Source organism: Bemisia tabaci, chromosome 9 (genome assembly GCF_918797505.1).
Source record: "Bemisia tabaci chromosome 9, PGI_BMITA_v3".
NCBI lineage: Eukaryota > Metazoa > Arthropoda > Insecta > Hemiptera > Aleyrodidae > Bemisia > Bemisia tabaci.
The window spans coordinates 22229973-22254719 of NC_092801.1; the positions used below are offsets into that span (position 1 = coordinate 22229973).

The 24747-nt window shown below is 40.5% G+C and overlaps 1 protein-coding gene across 1 annotated transcript; it reads right to left on the bottom strand.

The window, feature by feature from the left end:
* Positions 1-6182: 6182 nt before the first annotated feature.
* Positions 6183-15951, bottom strand: LOC109034722 (uncharacterized). The gene is made up of 2 exons (XM_019048007.2): positions 14058-15951; positions 6183-9834 (listed from the first exon to the last, which is right to left on the bottom strand). The coding sequence occupies exons 1-2, from the start codon at positions 14742-14744 to the stop codon at positions 9151-9153; spliced, it is 1371 nt and encodes a 456-aa protein (XP_018903552.2). The 5' UTR covers positions 14745-15951; the 3' UTR covers positions 6183-9150.
* Between the last annotated feature and the right edge of the window lie 8796 nt (positions 15952-24747).

The following is a 24747-nucleotide window of genomic DNA, read 5'->3' on the forward strand; positions in this document are numbered from 1 at the left end:
TCATAAAACTCTCAGACCTATGGGATTTTTCGATGATCTCTCCTACATCCATACTCAGGCACTTAGCCGGGGGGAGGGGAGTTGCCTTGTGGTGTTCAAGCCCCCCCCCCCACCCCCACCCCCCGAAAGCAGAAGAAGGAGGAAGAGAATGAAGAAAAGAAGAGATAGAAAATAAGAAAAGACAAGAAAAGAGGAAGCTTGAACTTTCAAAATGCGTTCAAATAGAGTTAAAATTTCTAAAATTTTCCAAATGTGTTGAATGCAACAATTCGACGGTATTTTAGGCTGAAAGTTAAAAAAGGAACTTAGTTTTTCCGCAGAAATTGATGGACAATCTGCGTTACGGAAGCCTCAAAATGCATCCAAATAGACTTTAAATTTCAAAAATTTTCCCGGACCCCCTCCCCAAGTGGCAGTGATCGCGCGATGAATATCGTTTTTATTCGTTGGTTATCGCGATTATATCGGTGGCAATACATCGAGATATTATCGCATTGAAAATTGCGATATATGGCGATTAATCGCTACACATCGCAATTTTTGGTTTGATAAAATCGTGATCAATTTTCGTCGATAAAATCGAGAATAAATCGCCATTTATCGCGATTTTTTCCCGAAAATATCGCGATAAATTTTTGGGCGATAAAAGCGCAATTTTATCGGGATAAGATCGAGGATAATCACTCAGATGTTGATGATCCTGGCACTTTTATCGCCGATAAAATCGCATTATATATCGATTTTTCCGTTGAGAAATGCTACATGGGTCTGAGCTGGGAAGTATCTCAAAAGTCAATTGAGTAATCTGAGGGAACGGGTTCTTTGTGATAGATTTCTGACACTTATGAGTACAAAATGGCAATGATGAGTGAGATCGTGAGGAATTTTCTCATTTTCAGCTTTTCCAACGTAAATCTTTAAATTTTTGTTTGAGGTTATGCTCTATTGTTTTTAACCAAACGATATATCGAACCACTATCGAATACGATCCATAATGAGGCGAGGTTGCATGACATCTGTGATACTTTCCCAGAAACATAGGCGAAGCCAAGGGGGTCTCGGGAAAGGTGAGCTTTGGGTGAGCTGCCACCTGCGTTTTCCGAACGGTTAGTGCCTCCCCTCCCTCCAGAAAGGTTGTGATCATATGTATACAGCCGCTTGAAAAAACTAGACCCTCGTTTAGAAAAATGGGTTCTTGTCTATACCCCCCCCCCCTCCGTAAAGACCATTTTCCCGGCTGGGCTTATGTTTAAAATGCGAGGAAATACTATGGGTTCAACACGTATCGATCGAAAAAAAATCGGAATCTTGAAAAATTTGCTCGAGAAACTCCTTCAATGAAATTTTACAAAGAAAAGTAGCGGAAATTTTACAGCCGCGCACAGGACCAAGTCAATAGGCGACTTCGGAAAAAAATCTGGAAACTTTGAAAGCTCATATTTTCAAAAATATGAAACAAAAGAGTTCAAGAGTGATTTCATTGGTTTTTTCGTGAAATTCTCTCTCAGAAACACAGTGCTGCCATTTTATTTTATCAAAAGATTCTCGAAATAATTCCGATCTCTGGAAACATATTCCGATTTGCCAAATCTCCGAGAAAAATTCCGATTTTTTCAAAAGTTTAGGGGGAAAATTCCGAAATACGCCCGGATTTAGTTCCGAAGATCGTCAAATTTGATCTAAAAGTCCCTAAATTTGATCAAATAAATGGTCGAACTGGCGAAAAACCGCAAATTTCGAGGAAATCCCGAAAATAGCTGAAAATTTCGGGGATTCAGAAGATTCCGGGAAAAGTTCCGAATTTCGGGATTAATTCGGGAGATGGCAGCACTGCAGAAACTCCCATTGAAATTGAATTTGTGACAAACTAAACTTTAAAATTCAAAACTGTAGCCAACAATTCCATGTCCCACCTCTTCTATTAGCTCAATCCACTGCGTGCCGCAGGAAGACGTTTCCTCGCTGAATCAGAGACAAGGAAGAGGTCAAATTCCGCTCAACATTTCGCGTCGGGATCGTTGAGAATTTCTCTGGAGAAACACGTCATAGTGAGGCTCACAATCAGCGTTAAATATGCTGAACACGAGAATATCTGACGAGCAGCTCAGACGATGAACTTTTCACGTGATTTACCTCCGTCGAATGATGCAACAAGTTAAGTCGGTTTCCGCGGTGCGTGTTTGCGTGAACGTATAGGCGAAAAATGCCACGCGGTAAATTCCGGAGCACTGCCGTGCTAAGGAAGAACGCCGTATGAACATTCGAGAGTTGCCAAATTTTCTTCGATGAAATTTGAATTTTTGAGGAAAAATGTGAATATTTGTCCTTGAAATTTTCAGGGGCTGTAGGTGAAATTGTGAATAAAATCATTTAAAGAGTTGGAAGGAAAATAATCCTAGGTTTACCAGGAATTTCGTGTTTTTTCAAAGAGAATTTGGCAACGTCTGATGGATCATACAGCGTTTATCCTCAGCACGGCAGAGTAGGTAATAAGTAACCTTTTGCGTACTAAATATGGAAAGATTCCACAAGGAAGAGTGCATGGAAGCTGGAAATGTCAAGTGCAGCAAAAATTCCAACCTAAAGCCAAAATGGGATTGCTGCAAGAGTCGAACACATTTCATTTGCCACTATTCGTACCTAGGAAATATCACAGTAGAACTCGCCGTTGCGTTGGCACCGCCGCTCACTGGAACGATTCTTTGGAACAAGTCGGACATGAATTTTTGAACAAAAATTGTAAATTCTAATGTTTATTTCGTCACATTTTAAATTCTATGGGGTGTTTCTTGTGGAAACTTTCGTGAGAAAACCAATGAAACCATTTTTTTTTAGATCATCAACACTTTGTATTAACGGAGTTATAACCTTTTACAGTTACCGCATTTTGTCCGACCTTTCGAATTGACTCGTTCCACTGTATGTGACGACGGCCACAGGTGAAGTGGTGAGTGCCCGGGCATCCAAAACGCCTTCACTCCCGTGCGTATGCAACACGCACATCCATTAAGCCCGAATAGTTGCATCCAGCGGTTAAAATTAAATTTGTACAATGTTTGCGCATTCGACACTTACTAAGTGCACTTTGCTTCTTTCTCTTATTCTGTACCTTGATTCCAGCGTACCTTATTGTGCCGATGAGGTGAACTATTCTGCAGTGCTATGGAAAAAGCCGTATGAAAATTCGAGAGTTGCCAAGTTTCCTTCGATGAAATGTTTATTTTGGAGGAAATTTATGAATATTTTTCCTTGACATTTTCAGGAACTTTAGATCAAAATACGAACTTCCGAACTACTTCCGGGAAATGGGAGCACTGCTCTGGGGTATCCCTTTCTTCCCGAACTCTCTCCGCTTTTTATTGATGAAAAAATAAAAATATAGAATAAACAAACAAACCGGGAATTGTTGTTTGTTATTACTCTTAACTAAACGTACAGAGGCACTCCCCACGCCAGATTATTCAACGCTTACGCAATCGCAAATTTCCCTTTCTCCGATGCGTTCCAAGCTAATTGAGATCGGCGATAACCTTTGCCATCATTTTTGCCGGATTATGTAAGTGAGCATGCATTGAGGCTGGACGAAATAATGAGCATTGCTCGCATGCAAAGACTATCACGCCAAAACAGACTGATTCGGTGATTGACTCGTGCAGTACGCATTCTATATTGATCTCTAAGCGCGTCTCTTTGCCTTCTCGATTCTTCCATCGACGATAACGCAAAGAAAAGTGCGGTGCTCCTAGGACCGAGTGATTTTGGTCACGTAGGCGTAGGTACATTTTAAACTGAAAAAGGAAACCACATAAAATAGAGAGGAACCAAGCCACATCAGCGATTGCCAATGGATGCATTAGCAAAAAGGAACCAGCGCGATTACAGTGTTTTCAAAAGCATGCAACGTCTTTCTTTAAAAAAATACTCAACATATTGTATTCTGTACAGTATTAAAATTTACACAATTATTTTCCTTTATAATTAACATTTTTTTGGTGAGAAGCAAAAACTATTTGCTATTCTGGGAGATTTTTAATAATATGGAGAAGCAACGTTACTACAACGCTGTAGTAGCGCTGGCTCCTTCTTGCTAAATGCGATCCAAATTTGATTTGGGCAATTTAATTTTTTACATGAAAACGGTGGTGAGGATTTTTGTGCAAACTTCAGTGAATTTTCTGCATGGTACGAAGCAAATTCCTTAAAATTTTCAAAGGAATCCGCACAAATGTTCTCTTGTAAAAAATTAAACTGTCCAGATGAATTTGGCGTAGCTCATGTGGCTTGGTTCCTTTCTGCTAAACGCGGTCCAAATAAAAAACAATCCGCGTACCTTGACATACATAATATACTGCCGTGCTAAGGAAGAACGCCGTAAAATTGCCAAATTTCCTCTGATAAAAAACGAATTACTAGGAAAATTGCAAATATTATTTTCCAAAATTTTCTGACAATTTTGTACGTAATTTAATCTAAAATATCTGAAAATTTCAAGGAGAAAATATGCATGAATTTTGTCATAAATACATGTTTTATCAAGGGAAATTTGGCAACTCTCGAATGTTCATACGGCGTTCTTCCTTAGCACGGCGGCAGTACAGGTCGCGGCAAATAGCAGTTACATGGTAAAATTATTGTTATTTTATTCGAGTGTTGTGTATGTTGTTCGTTCACTTATTAAGGGGGATTCTCGTATTGGAATTTATTGCTATGAAGTTGAATTTTTCTTGTATTGACAATTGCCTATCTTTCGTACACAGGGAAATTATTTTACCGATAGTCTAAAATTGGCATTCATTGACATAAGTATGAAGATATTGCAATTTTATTGCATTTAATTGCAAAATTATGCCCCTATTTTTGTCGCACTGTGCTGTGCGTGGTTTAAGCTGCCACACTAGAGGACTAGTTCTTACGGGTAGAAAAAGGTCTTTTTCCTCATGTAAATTTTTCTCCCAAAATACTGTGATCTGCCAAACTTTTGGAGGAAAATCACTTTTTTCTGAATTTTGAAGATAATTATGGACCAAAACTCAAAAAGTTGGTCACCCCCATAACTTTCAGCACTAAGTTCATCCTGGCCTTAAAAATATTGCAATCTCAAGTCGAAGAAAGAGTTCAGAATTCAGGGGCTTGGAGGACAGGGCGCAAAAGTGCAGTTTTTGAAAAACATTGAGACATTAATGATTTTAAGTAAAAATATAGTCTTAATGAAAAATTTGCTCCCATGCAAATTCCAATTTTTAAGCATCAAAAAGTCAGTTTGAACTTTCTTCCCACCTTAAGGATCCATGTACTTTCGGAACTTTAAAGACGTATTCCTGCTAAAAGCAAAAACTGCACTTTTGCGCCTTGTCCATCAAGTTCCTCAATTTAAGTCTGGCCGATTTTCATCGGCCCTGTAAAACTGCCACCAAAATTGAGAAAAAAGGATGATTTTTTCTAAAATTTGGAAAGAGGTTGTATGTAGCTGAAACTGAAGGTACTTATAACATGTTACCTGCCCCGGTGTTTTGGTACTGCCCCGATACTTACACTGAAAAAAAATTCTCGGCGTTTTTACCAAGGTCCGTTGGTATCTTTACCATCTCACTTTTTTTACCACTTATTGGTAATTTTACCAAGACAGACTAGTAAGCTTACCTAAAAACCGGTATTTTTACTGTTTTTTTTTTCAGGTAAGAATACCACTTTTATTAGTAATCAATTCCCGGTAACTTTTCCATTTTATATCGGTAATTCTACCACAGTCGATAAAAAATATTGGCGTTTTTACCGGGGATCAGTAAAATTACCGAGAAAGTCAATAATTTTACCGTGATTTCTCGGTAAAATTACCAATTCCATAAATGCTAATTTTACCAAGAAAAAACTGGGATCAAATAGAACCCTGAATTCTTGGTAATTTTACCCTTTTCTTGGTGAATACATCGAGATTTTTTTTTCAGTGTATTTCCCCTGGGGCCACAGCCTCGGCGTTTGTCAGGTAATAGTCCCTACATCCTCATGCCTCATTTATCGAAGTAAATTTGGCAAGGTCTGAGGGTTCATAAGGCGTTTTTCCATCGCCTAGCAGTGTATGGTCTTCATTAAGCTGCATCTTGGGATGAGTTTTGAGTTTGAAACAAGTATTTAAGTAAATGAATGCATATAGGGGGATAATAAAAGGACGGAGCAAGTATATATCGAGACACAGTTTATTTAATACTTATAAAAACGTGTAAAAAAATCGACATTAAAAAATTAATCGCACGAAAGTAATAATTTACACAACATCAGTTTAAGCTCCTTTAAAACAGGAATGAAGATATGAGGAATGATGTAGGGTATGGTTTTGTACGGAGTAAATGCCAGAATTTGAAATTTGTGAGTTCAATCTGAGGATCAGACACTCGAAACAAGGATCTATAAACAACCAATTTTTCTTGTATTTAAGCACATTTATACTTAAGGAAACAACGTTTAATTACTCGCACTTAAATGCAAATGGTGGTTTGATTGGGACATTGATCAGCTGTGATTCAAACATTCCAAAATTGTACTTGTTTCCTTCTCCTATCGATGAAAAATCCATAGACCTACGTCATGTACTTAAATCTGAGTGGAGATCAATTATTTATCTAACAGATTATATCATTTTATTTACAATTAATTATTAATTACATATGTTTCATTGAGGACGAATGAGATCAAGACTGATAAGAGGAAATCAACTTGAAATTAAACTGCGTAGCAATCGCAAAGTTGTTAATTAAATGAAGTAATGAAACCTGGAATAAGACACCGATGTATTGAATTTGAGGAAATGAAATTTTTCGAAAAAAACGGGTATTTTTTGAGATAACCCTCGGCTTTAAAGATAGAGGAAATGACAGAAAGGTCTCGAATGATCTTTTCAACCTTTCAGGCGATCAGTGACTGAATAGTGTACACACTGCGTGGGTTAGGTAATACAGATATTACTTTTTCTTTGCATCATCGCGGTTGCTCATATCGACCTTGAAGTACTTTTTCACTGCTTTCAAATGAAATTTCAACGTACAGTTAAAGCAAGTGGCATGTGCCTGTCGTAACTTACTCATGCTTGAAATTACGTTCAAACCGCAACTTAGCACTTTGGTAAAAATGGCAAGTGTCAGGTCGGCGGCATTTTTCTCCAGGTAAAACAAATAAAAAACATCGACCTCAGTGCCTTCAGTTTTTAAATTATGACCGCATTTTACATGCAGTCATGAAATACTATTTCTGGTTTATCCATAAAAGCACTTATCTACATAGGTAAAGGAATGACACATACGTTGTTTCTAAAATGGGCCAGAAATAGTATGTAGTTCCTTATTCCAAATTGTGTTTATTCGTTCCATAGGCAAGCAGGGCCGGATCTAGGGGATAGCCACATGGGCCGCGGCCCATGGCGGAAAAATTTAGGGGGCGGCAAATTTTGCAACTTTTTTAAATATAGGTATAAAGAAAAATCGGTTTCAGAAAAAAAAATTACAGACGAGAAAATGTGACAAAATCTCTCATTTCCTGAGAGTATAGTAAGTTCTAATTTTGTCGTCTTTCTTTAATTAGTCGAGTTAGGAGAGAAACCAAACACGCAATTTAGCCTGGAACGGCGCGGCGCTGAGAGCAATGATGACGAGGACTTAAGATGAAAAGGAGAAACCCTCGGCGCGGCGGTCGGCATGTGACACGTATCAGCGCCTACAAGACTGCACGAATACTTTACGCATTGCGTCAAACACAGTGCGGTCAACAGCGCGCGCGGTCGGCGTGAAACGCATAGCGCCATACAGGACTGCATGAATACCTCACGCATTGCGCCAAACCCATTGCGGTCAGCGCGGCGCGGCGGAGGAAGTTAAAATTATTAAATCACATTTATGTTTGTTCTTTCATAATTTTTTTTGTTCATTTCTTCAAATGGAAGGCCTCGTCCACACAGAGATAGGTATACGGAACTTAACTTTTGCTAGTAGTGTTGACAAGGTTTTCGCAAATAATGTGTCCAACAAGAATGAACGGTTCTAATGCACCCCTCTCCCTATGGCACGTTCACTTAATGGTTTTTATTGATGTTTCAAAACGAATGATAAAGGGGCGGCAAAATACAGGCGGCCCATGGGCGGCAAGTTGGTAAATCCGGCCCTGTAGGCAAGTGCTTTTGACCTCGTACTTACCATTTTTACCAGGAATACAATGAAAAAAGTCTGATACCTATCACAAATCTAGCGTTTGATGTTGAATATCCCCTAAATTACTTGGTTCAGCTATTTTCATTTAAGCCTGTGGTCTGGTGGAATTGATAATGACACTTAACATTTATTTGCAATCCGTACGATCTCTTATACAGCATGATTGCATCGGATAAATTGCATTTTACTCTAACACAAGACACTGCAGACGCTAATCGCGTAGATTTAGCATGATAATATAGACCGGTGGTTACATTGGTGCTTAAACTGATTAAACTTTGTACAAAGATATTTACAGACGTATATTACACACTTAAGGGGCCGTTAATAAAATACGTAACACTCTAAGGGGAAGGATGGATCGAGAAGAGCGTTACATACTTTTACTCTTACGTGTAAAAGGATCGAGACGAAGGTCAAAAGAGCGTTACAAGAACGGAGGGCAGGGCGGAAAGATCTAAAATTATTTAACGTAACGTATTTTTTAACCGGCCTAAGTAGAGTACCTTTATAGGGATAGTACGGACATGTTGGTAATCCTGAGGTTAGGTAATGGAGTTCTTAGGGCTCAAAAGGGCAGACAACCTATGAATTCAAATTATCCACAGTGATTTATTATTACAATTGTTACGATCCGTCATTATTTAAGCACGCACTTGACTTAGTTTTGGCATAAATTTACCCATTTGAACGTATTTTATGCCAAAAGGAACTATGTCTTACGCAAAATCTATGCACATAGTTCCTTTTAGCATAAGTACGTCCATTTTTGTGGAAGAACGCTCATTTATGAACATTCTTGGCCATTTTGGTTTGATACTATAGATCGGTGGTGACATTTTTCGTTTGCAAAGGTTGGCTGCTCTTTTGGGCCCTTAGAGCTCCATAATTTAACATGTTCGGACTCTCCCTACATAGTTACTCTACCCGTAAATACCCATAGGAACACGCAAAACTAGCTGAATTTCGCAGAGAATTGGTGGTTCTTCGTTAGAAAAACGTTTTGCTTGCCGGCTTCGCGAGGATAAACAAGCACCCGCAATGCGGTATTATCAACATAGCCTAAAATCGTCTCAACAAGCTCATACGGTAGATTGGCGAAGTAACTAAACGAAGAGTAACATGTATCGATACTCTCTTTGAGTAACTCGTTTCTGACCATACCCTTCTCAAACTGGTACCGCAGCATACCCCCGTAGATCGGGAACCTCTCTTGGACGTAATTGGAGGTTAGGATCCGGGCGATCCTGTCATTGGCGGCCAGGAGCGCCAACCGGTTGAGATCCGTCGTCAGGACGTCAAAGTACGTGGCGCCGGAGTCGCCGACGCACTCTCGGCGCATGTCCGCCAGTTCGTTCTCGCACTTCCGCCGGAAGTCGGTGACCATTTCCGGGTCGTGGAAGAGGACCATGACGAGCTGCTGGCGGTAGAATCCGGCCACCTTCATCTTGATGGCGTGCTGGATGAGGACCTCGGTGGTGCTGGTGCCCCGCTCGTTGAACATGCGGCCCATGATGCAGTTGCTGATGAGGTGGACGTGGGGGAAGTGGACTGTGCACCTGTTCAGGTTCTCGAAGAGGGCCCGCACGTGGTTCTCCGGGACTATTCGCATGTCCGTTGAGCCGTATTCCAAAATTATCTGCAATCAGAAATGCATCATATGTATAAGAAAAAACACTAGGAAATGGCCCGAACTGTATGTAAAAATGTGGGGAAATGATGCTGGGTCCACACACAGGGACGGATTTACCTTTCTAGCGCTCCCATAGGCAAATCTCACAGTCGCGCCCCTCGTAGAACGGACGACCGCGTGGGGGGTCGGGGGGGGGGGCATTTCCCAGCCAAGGGGGGGCCGGGGGTCCTCCCCGCAAATTTTTTGCAATCGGGTATTTGATTAATGCAATTTAAAGCTACTTTTTGGTTATTTCAGAGAAAAATTTGGGGGCTCAAAAGCCTCTTGTGCTATCATACTAATCAAAAGGTATAGGGAATTAAAACATAGCAAAATTAAACAAAGGCGACAAAAGTTGAAAAAAATAAAAAGCAAAGGCGCGACATCAAGACGAGACACGCAAACAAGACGAGAAAAGACGAAGAGACGAAGAGACGAAGAGACGAAGCAATGCAGAGGGGGCGCGGACCTTATCAGTAGACAAGGACAGATTCATAGATATTCGTCTTTTCGCGCGCCTCTATCTTCGTCCTTAAATTTTTTTACCGATTTCAATTCTAAAACCCTTAAAAAAGCATGCACGTGTCTCAAAATTTTGCGCCCCTCAAAACTTCGCGCCTCTAGGCAGCTACCTAGGTCTACCTTGTGGGAAATCCGCCTCTGGGTCCACACCATTTCGCGGGGAAAACATAGGCAAAAAGTTCAATTAGAGGCAAAACTTTTGAGCTCTAAAGAGTTAGTACTCTCTCAGGGGAGAGGGTGCTCAGCTCAAGCAGCTTGCAGCTTTTTCGGGTTTTCCCTGTTTTGTATTACGAGAATTGGTATCTGTTCATTTAGCCACGGCTCGTGGCGCCACGCAACAAAAATTGTTGCGTTTAGCCACAAGTTATAGGTGCCGTGTGGCTAAATGAAACATTCAAAATTAGTGTGGCTAAATGCAACAAATTTTGTTGCGTGGCGCCACGCAACAAAAAATGTTGCATTTAGCCACAGAAGTTATGTGTGATCTGAGTTATCTGTGGCTCATTGCACCGCAGCCAACAGGGCTACGGTGCAATGAGCCACAGATCTTGGCGCCACGCTCGGATCTCGGCTAAAATTCGAGCACAGCGCCACAGAGTGTGGCGCCACACCCCTGCAAAATCCTCAAATTTCCCTTATGTTTAAAACTGCTTAAGTTCTGGTGCAACCTGCCACAAAGTTCTGCTTACAGTTGACTTTCCGCTCATCTTTGACTTTCGTAAAAAACTGCCCAACCAACTTTGATAAACTTTCGAGCGTGGCACCACGCACCAGCGCATGAAAAAATCCGGGCCCAGCGCCACAGGGCCGAGCGCCACAACTCACGATTGCCTATCGCCTGAATTACGGGCGCGCTTCGGGTAGCGAGGCCCGCGTCGCTCAGTAGCGCATGAAAAAATCCGGGCCCAGCGCCACAGGGCCTAATCCACCTGAGGTTAGGTTAGGTTAGGTTATGTTAGGTTATGTTAGGTTAGGTTATGTTAGGTTAGGTTAGGTTAGGTTAGGTTAGGTTAGGTTGGGTTAGGTCAGGTCCGATGCGACGCGACGTGGGCCTCGCTAACAATATGTTGAATTGTGGCTGTCTAAATTTACCTAATCTAATATGCTTCGCCTAGAAGATTACCCTTAGTATTCATGAGTCAACTCAAATCTATCTCACTAATCTGTGGCTAAATGCAACAATTTTTGTTGCGTGGCGCCACGCAACAAAATTTGTTGCATTTAGCCACACTCATTTTGAATGTTTCATTTAGCCACACAGCACCTATGACTTGTGGCTAAACGCAACAATTTTTGTTGCGTGGCGCCACGAACCGTGGCTAAATGAAATGTAATCACGAGAATTGCTCAGCAGCGACAGTAAATGGCGCGAGGATCACACTTTTGTGCCACGTGTAACGTCAAATGCATGATGGCTTTTCGATGCCGTCTTGGATTTTGAGGGTTGCTAAGTTGGGTTCACTGTGATTTACTAATGAGGTGTAAAAAGACCCAAAATGATATTGATATCTTGGCTTAGCGTGATCTCATCTTGATATTCCAATACAAGCTACCTGCATGAGCTGAACCACCCCTCCCCCAGTTTTGTACCAATACTCAATAGACCTCAAAACTTTTGAATTATATAGAAATTTTTGAAACTTGTTGGCTTTGTTTTCCCCGCAAAATGGTGTGGACCCAGCCCTGACCCAGTAATAAATTACTGTGGAAATGCAATGTCAAATAGTTTCTTTTTTCCAGACTCTTTAGTATGCCATCGTCTGCTATACTCACAATATTACTCGTCTGTACACCTGTCAAATATGTCTTTTCTTTAGGTGACTGCGTCACTCTTTTAAACACATACAGTTGCAACTATTTAATATAGTTGAACCTTTGCGGGTGATAGAGTGACCTATTGAACGAGTAAAATAGATATCAAGCACGTGACGTAGGATAAGTTGACATTGAAAATCGACAGCCAGAGAGACATCGTTCATTTTTTGCAGTTTGATTACCGCACCCAACAATTTGAGTCAAATTCCGAAACGGAGGAATCCTCATGAAAACCAAATAATTAGGCGGTATTATGGAAAAATAAATTAACTGAATTGAAATAATGAAGAATCCACTCCCTACTCAGCGGCCGGCAGAATTTGACATTCAATCCTACGAGAGTTTTCCCGACTTTTGATTGACGAGCATATGTTTTCCAAATAAACAGCCAAACTGTAAAAACACGCTCCTTAGTTTCAATGTCTCTGAATTTTCAATTCTTCTTTTTAAGAAAAATAAATAATAACAAAAAAACTTACGAGGCATTTCCATACAAAATATGTATAGAAAATTCTTTGAATCGCGAAGAAAAATCACAAAAAATTTGGTACAGTTACGTTGATTAGTCATCTCTAATACGTGGAACGTGAGAGGAGATTTGCAACGTCGCAAACCGAGATACGTGGTTTCATAGATTTATCGTCGAAATATAATTGTCTCGTTATTGTAGAGTGTTTTCTACCGTTATTTCTATCTATTTATACATACATAAGCTGTCTGATTCTTCAAATGTTCATTTCTTGTAATGCATGGCTACATCTAGAAATCTACCAATCTGATTCCTGGAATTTATTGGCTATTGGCATAGGAACGATCTCTAGATGAGCCTGAGCCCGCCTTCCTCAACTTTTCGAGTTATAACTCACCTTTCTTCGCCACGAAGCGACTGTATGAAGGCGCATAACGCTTTTTGGTAGCGGAAGCACGTATCTACCACCCTAGTATAGTGATCGCGGTAAGTTGCGATTTGATTGGAGAATGTATTGTGATTTTGTTGACGTTGATTTATTGCAATAATATAGGATAAAAAATTGCGATTTCATTGCATAAATTTCCAATATAATCGCGATTTTATCGACAACAATTTATCGCAATATTATCGAACAAAAATTGTGGTAAATCGACTTAAAATTTCGACTATATGGAGATAAAATTCCGACAAAATTGAAGATGATCGTTCAGATGTTGTTGATCCGAGCGATTTTATCACCGAAAAATCGTATAAAAGCGACTCAATTTCAAAATATTGCGATTTTTCCGTCGACAAATTCTACTTAAGCAGGGAGGGAGAAAACCCCTGGTACAACTCTACGATTTGAATCGAGTTAAACAAATCACATCAGCTATTGCCAAATTTAATTGCGGGCAATCTAAATTTTCAAATGAAAACGGTTGTGCAGATTTTTGTGCAAATTTCAGTGATTTTTCTCCATAGTACGAAGCGAATTCCTTGACATTTTCTAAGGTATCCGCACGAACGTTCTCTCTTGAAAAATTAAACCGCCCAGTTAAATTTCGCAATAATGGATGTGACTTGGTTCCTTCCCGATAAAAGCGATCGATTTGGATTGCATTTAGCAAAAAGGAGCCAGCGCGATTACAGTGTTTTCAAAATCGTCCAACTTCTCTTTTTCTTTTAAAAGTACACTTAATATGTATACAGTATTAAAATTCACACTATTATTTTCAAAATTAACACTTTTTTTGATGGAAAGTCAAAACTATTTGCTATTCTGGGAGATTTTTTAGATTATCATGAATAAGCAACATTTCTACAGCACTGTAATCTCGCTGATTCCTTTTTGCTGAATGCGATCCATTTAATCCATTTTGATATCCATCAATTTACTCACCCGAAATAGCTCAGGCCGCCACTCGTCGAACGCAGATTCCGTCAGTATCGTCTCCAGGAGATCCACTAGGTCATCGGCCACGATCCGGCTCAGAAGCAGCTTCACGATCCGCTCATTCCCCCTGCTGAACGCCAGGTACAACAGCGACGAGAAGTCCGAGAGCCTCATCACGGCGGAGCTGTATTCCAGGAAGGTCCCCAGGGTCAACGCCGGTTGCCTACCGGCAGGAAATGAAGGGGGCAAAAGAGGTGAATCGAGGAGATAGCCGAGATCGGCATCAGGCTTGCAGAGGAGCGACTCGAAGAAGGAGACGAATCTCTTGTTGGCCCCGCCGCGGAAGGCCAGGAGGAGGAGGGGGGAGATCTGGGGCTCGTCGATGTTCTCGTCGTTTTGGGGTGGGTTCTTGAGGAGCATGTCGATGAGCTCGATGTTGGGGTTGAAGACGGTGAGCCGGAAGACGGAGGGACAGGACCTCCTCTCCGGGTTGACGAACTCGAACCCGTTCCTCAGGAAGAGGCTCGTGATGTCGTCGTGGTCGTAGAATAAGGAGTTGAACAGGCAGTAGAACTCCTCTTGCTTCGAGAGGTTCGCCAGCGGGAGGAGTCCCTGGACATCTGATAGTTTGCCTTCGTGGATGGCACAGACCAGGGCGCTTTTCGCACACTCTTCAAACTGATCGATTTCCATCGTGAAATGCGTTTCGTGAAGCGCCTTCAATTGAACTAACTGCAAAACGCGCTACGCGATGGACTGAAATTCACAGGGAAGGTCTTGTGCGATCGTTGATTTATTTCGTGGTTTGGCTAGGAGCCACGATTATTTTCAATGGACACAAAAACTTCGAATACAATTTGTGAGACACATTTAAATGTACGTTATAGAAGAAAATAGCCTCCTGCTAAAGATTTTTTGCGTTCTTGAATTCACTCTCTGGAAAAATGTGTTTCGTGAAGCGCCTTCAATTGAGCTAACTGCAAAACGCGTTACGCAATGGACTGAAATGATGAAGCGATGGACTGATGAAATCACAATACACAAGGGAGGTCTTGTGCGATCGGTGATTTATTCCGTGGTTTGGTTAGGAGTCACGATTATTTTCAATGGGCACAAAAACTTCGGATACAATTCGTGAGACACATTTAAATGTACGTTGTAGAAGAAAATAGCCTCCTGCTAAAGATTTTTTGCGTTCTTGAATTCACTTTCTAGAAAAATGTGTTTCGTGAAGCGCCTTCAATTGAGCTAACCGCAAATCGCGTTACGCGATGGACTGAAATTCACAGGGTAGGTCTTGTGCGATCGATGATTTATTCCGTGGTTTGGTCAGGAGCCACGATTATTTTCAACGGACACAAAAACTTCGGATACAATTCGTGAGACACATTTAAATGTACGTTCTAGAAGAAAATAGCCTCCTGCTAAAGATTTTTTGGTATAATGCGAGTCAAAACAGTTAAATTGCAACACAGAATTAATCGAATCGTCCTTTTCATATCAACCGCGGTTGACGGAGATGGAACCGAAAAGTTTGTGCGTCAGTCACTGATTTTTAAACGGATCCCGAGGATGATGAGAGTATGAGGATGATTTCCGTGAGAGGAAACACAACGGTACAGCCATGCGTTCCGGTAAAACACGCGGTTTATTATTATTAGAGGCTGTATTGCCGAAAATTCGCAAGAAAAGGTTCGTAGAACGAGATTTACACGAATTCCGATTAATGTTATTGCTGAGGAAACGTTAAACGCAAAATGATTGTTGACGTTTCGATCCAAGATTAACAGAACTGCACCGCGGTAGCTTGACAAATGCGACTGATGGAATCGGATTGTTGTATATGACGATGAAGTAACAGCTCACGCCGGTTTTTGAAGATCTCGGTGTGATATATTAAGCAGAAAAAATCCAGCTCTTATCAAGAGATGCGCAAACAGAGGCTTGACTGCTCCACGATAAAAACATTTGACCTGCGGGTCAAATGAAATCTTCATCATTCTTGCGGAGGTATGTACTGTGTCCGTGTTGCACGATTTCGTTTCAATTGTGGGAGGAATCTAGAGATAATCACCAGCTTTTTTACTTTAAGTTGAAGTAAAGCTCTTCGTCTTAAAAGACTCCTATTTCCTTGATCTTATCATGAACGTAGACATCTGCGAAAGATATGCAGTTGAGCCTTTTGTTGTTCTTGCAGGGAGTCTGTCTCTAATGCCTGTGTTACGCTCAGTCTAAGAGCTAGTTAGTCAAAAACAAGGGAGAATCCAGTTTTCATTGTCTCCAATATTGTTATGGTTTGATTGATAAGCGTTAAATTAGTATTATTCCACAGTTCAAAAGCTAATGATATATAGCAGACAAAAGCTCGATGCTTTTCAGCGACAGTATTTTTATCAACTTCGGAAATGCACTTTATTTATGAAAAAAGTAAACGCACGTATACCTAAAAGTAGAAAAATTTAATCAAAGGACCAAAACTGTTCTGTTGTCATTTTTTTTTTTAAATTTAAAAATTATTGTCTTAAAAAATTCTCGGTCCCTCCTCCGAACGTCTTAAAAAATCAATCATAAACAGGGAAATACCTCAAATATATTACTTTTTTTTCTAGTGGTCTACCTGGGACCTATAAGTTTTTTTTTTTGTTTTTTCCTTCTTTTGTCCTTCGTTTCTTTTTTTCCTTACCAAGTTTCAAATATCATACACTGAAAAAAAATTTCGGTGTATTTACTAAGAAAAGGGTAAAATTACCAAGAATTCAGGGTTCTCTTTGATCCCAGTTTTTTCTTGGTAAAATTACTATTTATGGAATTGGTAATTTTACCGAGAAATCCTGGTAAAATTATCGAACTTTCTGGGTAATTTTACTGGACCTTGGTAAAAACGCTAATATTTTTTATCGACTGTGGTAGAATTACCGAGATAAAATGGGAAAGTTACTGGGAATTGATTACCATTAAAAGTAGTATTCTTACCTGAAAAAAAAAACAGTTAAAATACCGGTTTTTAGGTAAGCTTACCAGTCTGTCTTGGTAAAATTACTAATGCTTACTAATTACTAATGCTTGGTTTACTAATGCTTGAGATGGTAAAGGTACCAACGGACCTTGGTAAAAACGCCGATAATTTTTTTCAGTGTATTGGCTAATCCAACGCTTATTACCTCTGCCTTGGATGACCATTGTCTGAGACCATCGAACTGCGGCTGAAAACGTGGCCAGGAATCGAACCCAGGACCTCTTGGTCATATGGCCAGCGCTACAACCACTACACCACAAGAGGCCGACGAAACTGCACATCATAAAAAATAAACAAGGGGATAAAAAAATAAGGTGAATGTCACACACCGTGGCATCGCTGAGCCGGCTGGAGCTCTTTCAATGCAAAGAATTGCTCCAAAACAATTGATACATGCTTTTGCAGCATGCCTTATGGGCGCAATATAGTGAATAAGTCACATCTGATTCCTTGTGATCATGCTCGTGATGAGTGCATATTAATTTGAAAGTGAGAGTGAGATTAAGCGAGAATAAAAATGCCGTGACGCAGATGAGATGTGAACAGCGGATCTCTCATGATCAATGCGAGCGATTTTCTCAGCTGGGATCTAGAGGCGAGGTGAAAAAATTTAGCCAGAATCACTTTGACTGCATTTTATGTTGCCCAATTTGCTTTCATGTTTTATTTTCTTACTGTGTTAAAAAAAGCTAAGGCCTTTTTTGTGTGAACGTTCGTGTCGATTTGCATTCTCATTGGTCATTTCATTAACCAATCATAAAACGTCGTTGAAAATCCCCAGGAAATTTGAATAAAATCTTCGATGTATCATTTGATATAAAACAGGATAGACACGGTTAAAAAGGGGATGTATTAATATTAGCCGGGTTAAAAGGGAGGAATTCTAAGAAAAGGGGAATAATCAGAGTGAAACGGGATATATCTGTATATAACAGGATAGATAGGGATAGAATAGGATGGAAAAGGATAAAATGGAATTCATCCCACCCTTCGATATATTGATCTTTGTTTATCTATCTTCGATTATAGTTAAAAATAAAACAAGATAGACATGGATAAAACATGTACATTCATTAACCGGGACAAAAAGGAGGATACCACTCTTTGTTTATCGATATTCGATAAATCGTTAACGCCTTATTTTTGCGAAAGCCCTGTCAACACTGCTAGCAAAAGTTCACGGTACTTTGCGCGAAAGTAAAGTTCCGTAAACCTATCTCTGTGTTGACAAGGCCTCCCATTTATGAGAAATGAACGAACAAATTATGAACGAACAAACATAAATGTGGTTTAATAATTTTAACTTCCGCCGCCGCGCCGCGCTTGTGTTTGGCGCAATGCGTGAAGTATTCATGCAGTCTTGTAGGCGCTATGCGTTTCGCGCTGACTGCACTGTATTTGATGCAATGCGTGCAGTATTCATGCAGTCTTGTGGGCGCCATGCGTTCCGCGTCGACCGCTGCGTTGCTGACAGCACAGTGTTTGATGCATTGCGTGAAGTATTCATGCAGTCTTGTAGGCGCTAATATGTGTTACATGCCGACTGCCGCGCCGAGGGCTTCTCCTGTTCATCTCAAGTCTCAATGTGCACCTCCCTCAACCCTCGTAACTCTCTTGTAACGTAGGCCCCTTAAATGAGACGCTTAAATGGGACAAAAGTTGCACAGGGAAAGATGTGGGACTAAAATTTCACCTTAAGCGAGAAGTAAGCGTCCAGCTTGGACTTGGTCTTCTCAAGCCGGAACTTGCAGTTGCGGTGGATTGTCTCTAGCCAGTCCTCATCCTCCACGCTTGGAAGGTGCGGGGTCGCCGTGAGCCACTCTTTGATCTCTGCAATGTCCTTTTTGATCTGCTCAGAATGCTGCTCGGTTCCCTCGTAAAAAAGTAAAAAAATAACTAAAGCATGCGCGGAAACCTGGTAACGTGTGATGCAGTTAGGCTCATCTTTGACGATGTCTTCCAACGACCATTGGAAACATTTGACTCAGTCTCTACAATTATTTGGCTGTCATTTTGCAATAAGGAACCACTACACGGAAAAAAAAGAGAATTGCTGATTCAGCAATTCAATTGCTAAAAACAGTGAGTGCAATGTTTCAACGCAGATTTTACAACAAAAAAATGCTACTTTAACCACCCCCGTGCGCGTGGTTGAATTAGTTTACAATGTGGTTAAATTAGTTTACGATGCGGTTGAAGTAGCATTTTTTTGTTGTAAAATCTGCGTTGAAACATTGCACTCACTGTTTTTAGCAATTGAATTGCTGAATCAGCACTTCATTTTTTTTCCGTGTATCTCTGGCTCCTCCATAAAAGCACCTTTTTGCATAGGGAGACTAATGGCATACATGTTGTTCCTCAAATGAGCCAGAAATAGTAGTTTCTCATTGCTAAATGTGGTCACTTTAGGGGGCCTTGCCGCGGTCAGTGGTCCCTGAGAGGTTGTAAGAGATTTGTCACAAAAAAAAAAAATCTTCTACCATAAAAATTCGAAGAATTTAACCCCTTCGGACTACTTAGTAAGCACATTCAACCCATAACTTTCATGACTGAATTTTAAAAAAAATGGGTGAATAAAAGCCAAAGTGGCCCACTTGCATTACAAAGCTGCAACTATATTACTTAATATTTTATTTATTTATCGATGGATGTTCCTTTTCCAGTTGAAAATTTCGGATGTAAAAGTGCCGACAAAATTTACTGGATTATGAATGGATGTGTAAAGAGAATAAATGGATATTAAGAAACAAAGAGTTGGAAAATTAATGTGTGTGGCCGTTGAGCGATAAGAAAGTTACATAGTAACCGAGAGATAAAACTGAAATTATTCCACGATTATAAATAACGGATAGTATGTAAACAAAAATAATTATAAAAAATTAAGAGACATTAATCTTATCGGGCGATTAGAAAATTGGCGGTCGTTAGTGAAATTCCAATCCTCAATGTGCATGCACTGATCATGTGATGCTCTGTGAGAAAGCATTCTTGAGTTTTTCGACTGTTTTTCACCGAATTTTCTTCCTCAATGAAGAGAATTGGGAGATAAAAATAAATCAATTAAAAACAAAGATCACCCACTTTTTCGTATCATATCGAGAAATAATATCATCGGAGCATGATCGAAGCATGTGCATAGGAACGAGTCATGTAGTGACATGTGTCATGTGTTTACTAAAGGGCCTCATGCCTGGACCGCTAAGCGGCACAACCCCCGTCCTGCACTCAGCGCCGCGACCGTTGGCAGCTGTTGCGTGGCAACAGCGCATCTTGTCATTTATCCATGCTACGTAATCCATGGATCGTATAATGGCCCAGTAGACAGGATCGGAACTAAGCATTCTGATATATATGTCTACGTAGCCTGTAGGAAATTCGCACAGCGTTTCCATTTGGTAGGTTGTTTATTTGTCCTAAAATAGTTAATTTTGTAAATAATAGACTAATGTTTATTAGTCCTAAAATAGGTTGTCTAAAAATAGAGTAAACCTAAGAGTGATAAAGTTAGGCCAATTTGGTTGAATTGGCACGAGTCTAGAAATTCAACTGATGTGAGAGAAGATCCACGCCATAAAAGAAGAACGGACGTTAAAATTGCGATGTTTGATCCCTAAAAAAGTAGTCACCACATGGAAAAAATGTCGGAAACATAAGAGGTTTAGTTTTAAGTTTTACATAAAATGAATAAAGCACCGTTTTTTCATGAGGTATGGAAAGTTCCCAAATTTACCTTGGGATCAAGAAGAGGAGTTTCTTTCATTTAGGATAGCTTTGAAATCGATTTAATTGTAATGAACAATTTTCACTAAGGACATGGACCCATAACCAGTGTTCGATACACGAATGCAATCGATAAACTAAAGGTTGATGACAACGCCTTCCACTCATACGACTATTTCTGCCCCAGAGATGTCTAAGTTGCATACACAAATAATTGAAGGCACTCCAGCTGCTCGTTACACACGACAAAGTGCTTACTTTGAGCGCCTCAACGAAGCCTCTCGCTCACTGGAATCACGAAAATCACTGGATTTTTCAATGCCGTTTATTAGTTTTCATTGTAGAAAATTAAGTATAAAAAATTGTGTAGAAAAAGGCAATGGATCCTCGAGTAATGTTAGAATTATTTTTCAGTGCGCAGTTTGATTCCAACGGACAACAATTGTTTTTCTGGTTAGAAATTTCATATGGACAACAAGAAAAATGACCAATTTCTCTTTTGTCAGAAGCTTTTGAAAATTTGTAGTAAGATCACCTTCATACGCAAAGTTTTCTAGCGCTTAATTGAAGGTGCATAGATTTGGAGCGACTTTAACGCAAGAGTAGAAAAGTAGAGAAGTGCATAAAAACATGGTCGCCGGAATTTAACAGGTACGAACTTACTAGGAAATTTGTCTTTTTCTTTCGATCAACCCACGTCTGAGAAACCCCCCCCCCCTCCCATTCCGTCCCCCATACCGTCCCCCATACCCCCTCCCCACCTCCACCCCATCGCTTGTTTGCCGTATCGAGTAGACAAGTGCAACGACATGATTTAAGTAATTTTACAATTTGATACAATGATGACATAAATTTAACTATTAATTCTACTATTTTGTCTCTCCGTGAATTTAATTACTTTTATTTCAGGGGGCTTATTCTGCAGTTAATTCGGTGTTTAGCGTCCAAATTAGTAATTTTTAGACTTTAATGAAATTTGACGCCGCTTGTTTTCCATGGCTTTTTTCCGGTACACATCTTCCACTGAAAGAGAAACAAAAAAGATTTCTTAATTTGCATATTGTTCATTTAGGTTTTTTGTAAGTCCAAATTGAGCAGCCCATGCTTGTATTTAGGTAATTTTCGTGAGCTGTTAGCAAGAAATATTGAGCGGGGTTTCCGGAACCCTAATAAAATCAAGGGCCACACTTTTTCGCCTTTCTTCGACTGCATAGTCTGGTGCACAAACTTAAAAACTGGGTATAATAATGTCACAATGGAGATGTATGGAGTGTGAGGAATTTGCGATTTGACTGTTGATTCTTACGTAAAAGCTCGCGAGAAACACGATGGTGCCACTGGTTATCTCTAAAATTAACTTCCAAGCTCAAAAAAAGCTCTCAAGTTGAGGCCAAAATGGAGGGGATATCCCACGCTATCCCAAGAGTTCACCTCTACCTACATCAAGACAAACTCTCCATGCAAAGATAAGTGAACGGGAAGCGTCAAAACAAAAACCAAAAAAATAATTAAAAATAAAAAATAAAAGAAGGCTTCCCTTAGGGAGGTTTGACGTCCCTCAACTGAATAAATAAAAGAATAAAAAAAATAGAGAAAAGGTTCAATCAGCGCGAACTGATAAGCGCGTCCGAGACGTGCCGTGCCAGGAGTCAAGTTAAGTGTCAGCGCAAACTTCTCAGCGCATCTAAAAGATGTGCCAAGTTCGTGCCGGTAGCCGCTCAATTGACTCAGTGGAGTCAGGGTAAAGTGATGGAACACGTGGGTTATGTTTCATACTTAAGATTTATTTGACGAAGTGAAGTACATCAGGTGAACCCAGTCTGCGGCAAATAAATGGACTGTATTTTGCCATTTGGAACTATAAGTTCTGGCTCTCCTGGAAAAACACTTATGTGCATAGGGAAACTAATGGCACATACGTTGTTTTTAAACCGGGCTAGAATTTGATGTATTTTTGTCAAACGGAACTAAGCGCCATCGGGGGAGGAAGGTAGAGGGGGGCTTGGATTGGCGGCGGAACCAGGCGTCGGGCTCATTCGGTCCTATACTCGCAATGCTTTTCGATGGAGCTTAGTTCCGTTTGACAGAACACGCTATCCGGCATTCTTAATTCCTCAAAAGGAATTCAAATTGGACGTATTTTTGCGAAAAGGCGCTAAACGCCATTTCAGACTAAAACCATTGGCGTTTCCGTACTAATGGACCGATTTTGGTTTACTTTAGCTTGTTTGAAAGCTGAAGAGTTCCTCTAATTACCCACGTTGCCGAAATTACGAAAAAATGCATATTAAGCGAGATATGGGGGATTTTGCACGTAGGTCCATTTGATTTAATGCGCTAACCCGGATTCCGAATTAAATCAAAAGGCGCTATCTCCACTCGATTGACGCGCGCGCGGCAGAGCTTGATGGAAACTAGGTGAAACTTGATGTCGGGGGGTATTTTTGGACGGGAAACTCGAATTTCGGGTCAAATTTTGAAAATTCAGAAATCCAAGATGGCGGACATGGCCTAAAATGCTATCTCGGCCCCTGTCCAGCCGATCTTGGCGAAACATGGTATCAGGGGGTATTTTTGGTCGGGAAACTCGAATTTCGGGTCAAATTTTGAAAATTCAGAAATCCAAGATGGCGGACATGACCTAAAATGCTATCTCGGCCCCTGTCCAGCCGATCTTGGTGAAACTTGGTATCAGGAGGTATTTTCGGACGGGAAACTCGAATTTCGGGTCAAATTTTAAAAATTCAGAAATCCAAGATGGCGGATGTGGCTTAAAATGTTATCTCCTATTTAAACGCGCATCGCCGAAAAATCCCAGATGTCGTCTGGTAGATCCCCTGAGTGACGGTCACATATCGACCGTGCGTTCCCTCTGGCTCGATCGATGTCAGTGTGTACTGTGCATTGACATGGATAACGGGCTTTTAACGAGTGAATAAATTAACAAACCCATCGGAATCACTTAACTTTTCATTAAAATCACTGTTAGGTTCTTTATTGGAATCGGAACAGTATTTAGAAATTTATGAGTATTAAGAGCGCGCTGGAAGGATTACGTGGTCAAAAGCGTGACCGTCACCTAGGGGTTCGTCAGGCCCCATCTTGACTTCCTCGGAGACGCGAGTTTAAATGGTAGCTCAGAATACGCAACTTCGAACTTGATTTCCGTGGGTTTATAATGTTTCAAAAAATCGGAGAAAATTCCAGCGAACCGTGCGTACTCAATCCTCCAAAAAAATGCAAAAATTAAAAATTACTGAATAACCTCATTGTTAAAATTTTAAAATTCAAAATGGCGGATGTGGCCTTCAACAATAGCTCAATACCTGAATCGTTTGTGTGAAGTTCGGTATTAGGGGCTAAAAATGACAACGGAAACTGTTTTTATTCAGATACGAAAATTTTAACATATGTAATCAGCACAAGAAGGGAATTCACGATCCGACGCTGCCAGGTAAACCACGCACCTCGACAAGGCGGTGCATGTGAACGTAGAGTGCCATATATTTAAAGTTTACAAACGTGGAAATTTTCACATCTAATCCACATTGGCAAGATGCAGCGGGAATGCAGATTGAGGTTACATAGGTATATTTGGGCTCCCACCCCCTCCGGCCTTCACAACTCGGCCCATGCGCGTTACGCAATTTCATTGGCGGCCATTCTAGGCGTGCAGTGCGTTTGTTTAAAAAGGAGATAGCATTTTAAGCCACATCCGCCATCTTGGATTTCTGATTTTTTAAAATTTGACCCGAAATTCGAGTTTCCCGTCCGAAAATTCCCCCTGATACCAAGTTTCACTCAGATCGGCTGGACAGGGGCTGAGATAGCGTTTTATGCCATGTCCGCCATCTTGGATTTCTGAATTTTTAAAATTTGACCCGAAATTCGAGTTTCCCGTCCGAAAATACCTCCTGATACCAAGTTTCACCAAGATCGGCTGGACAGGGGCCGAGATAG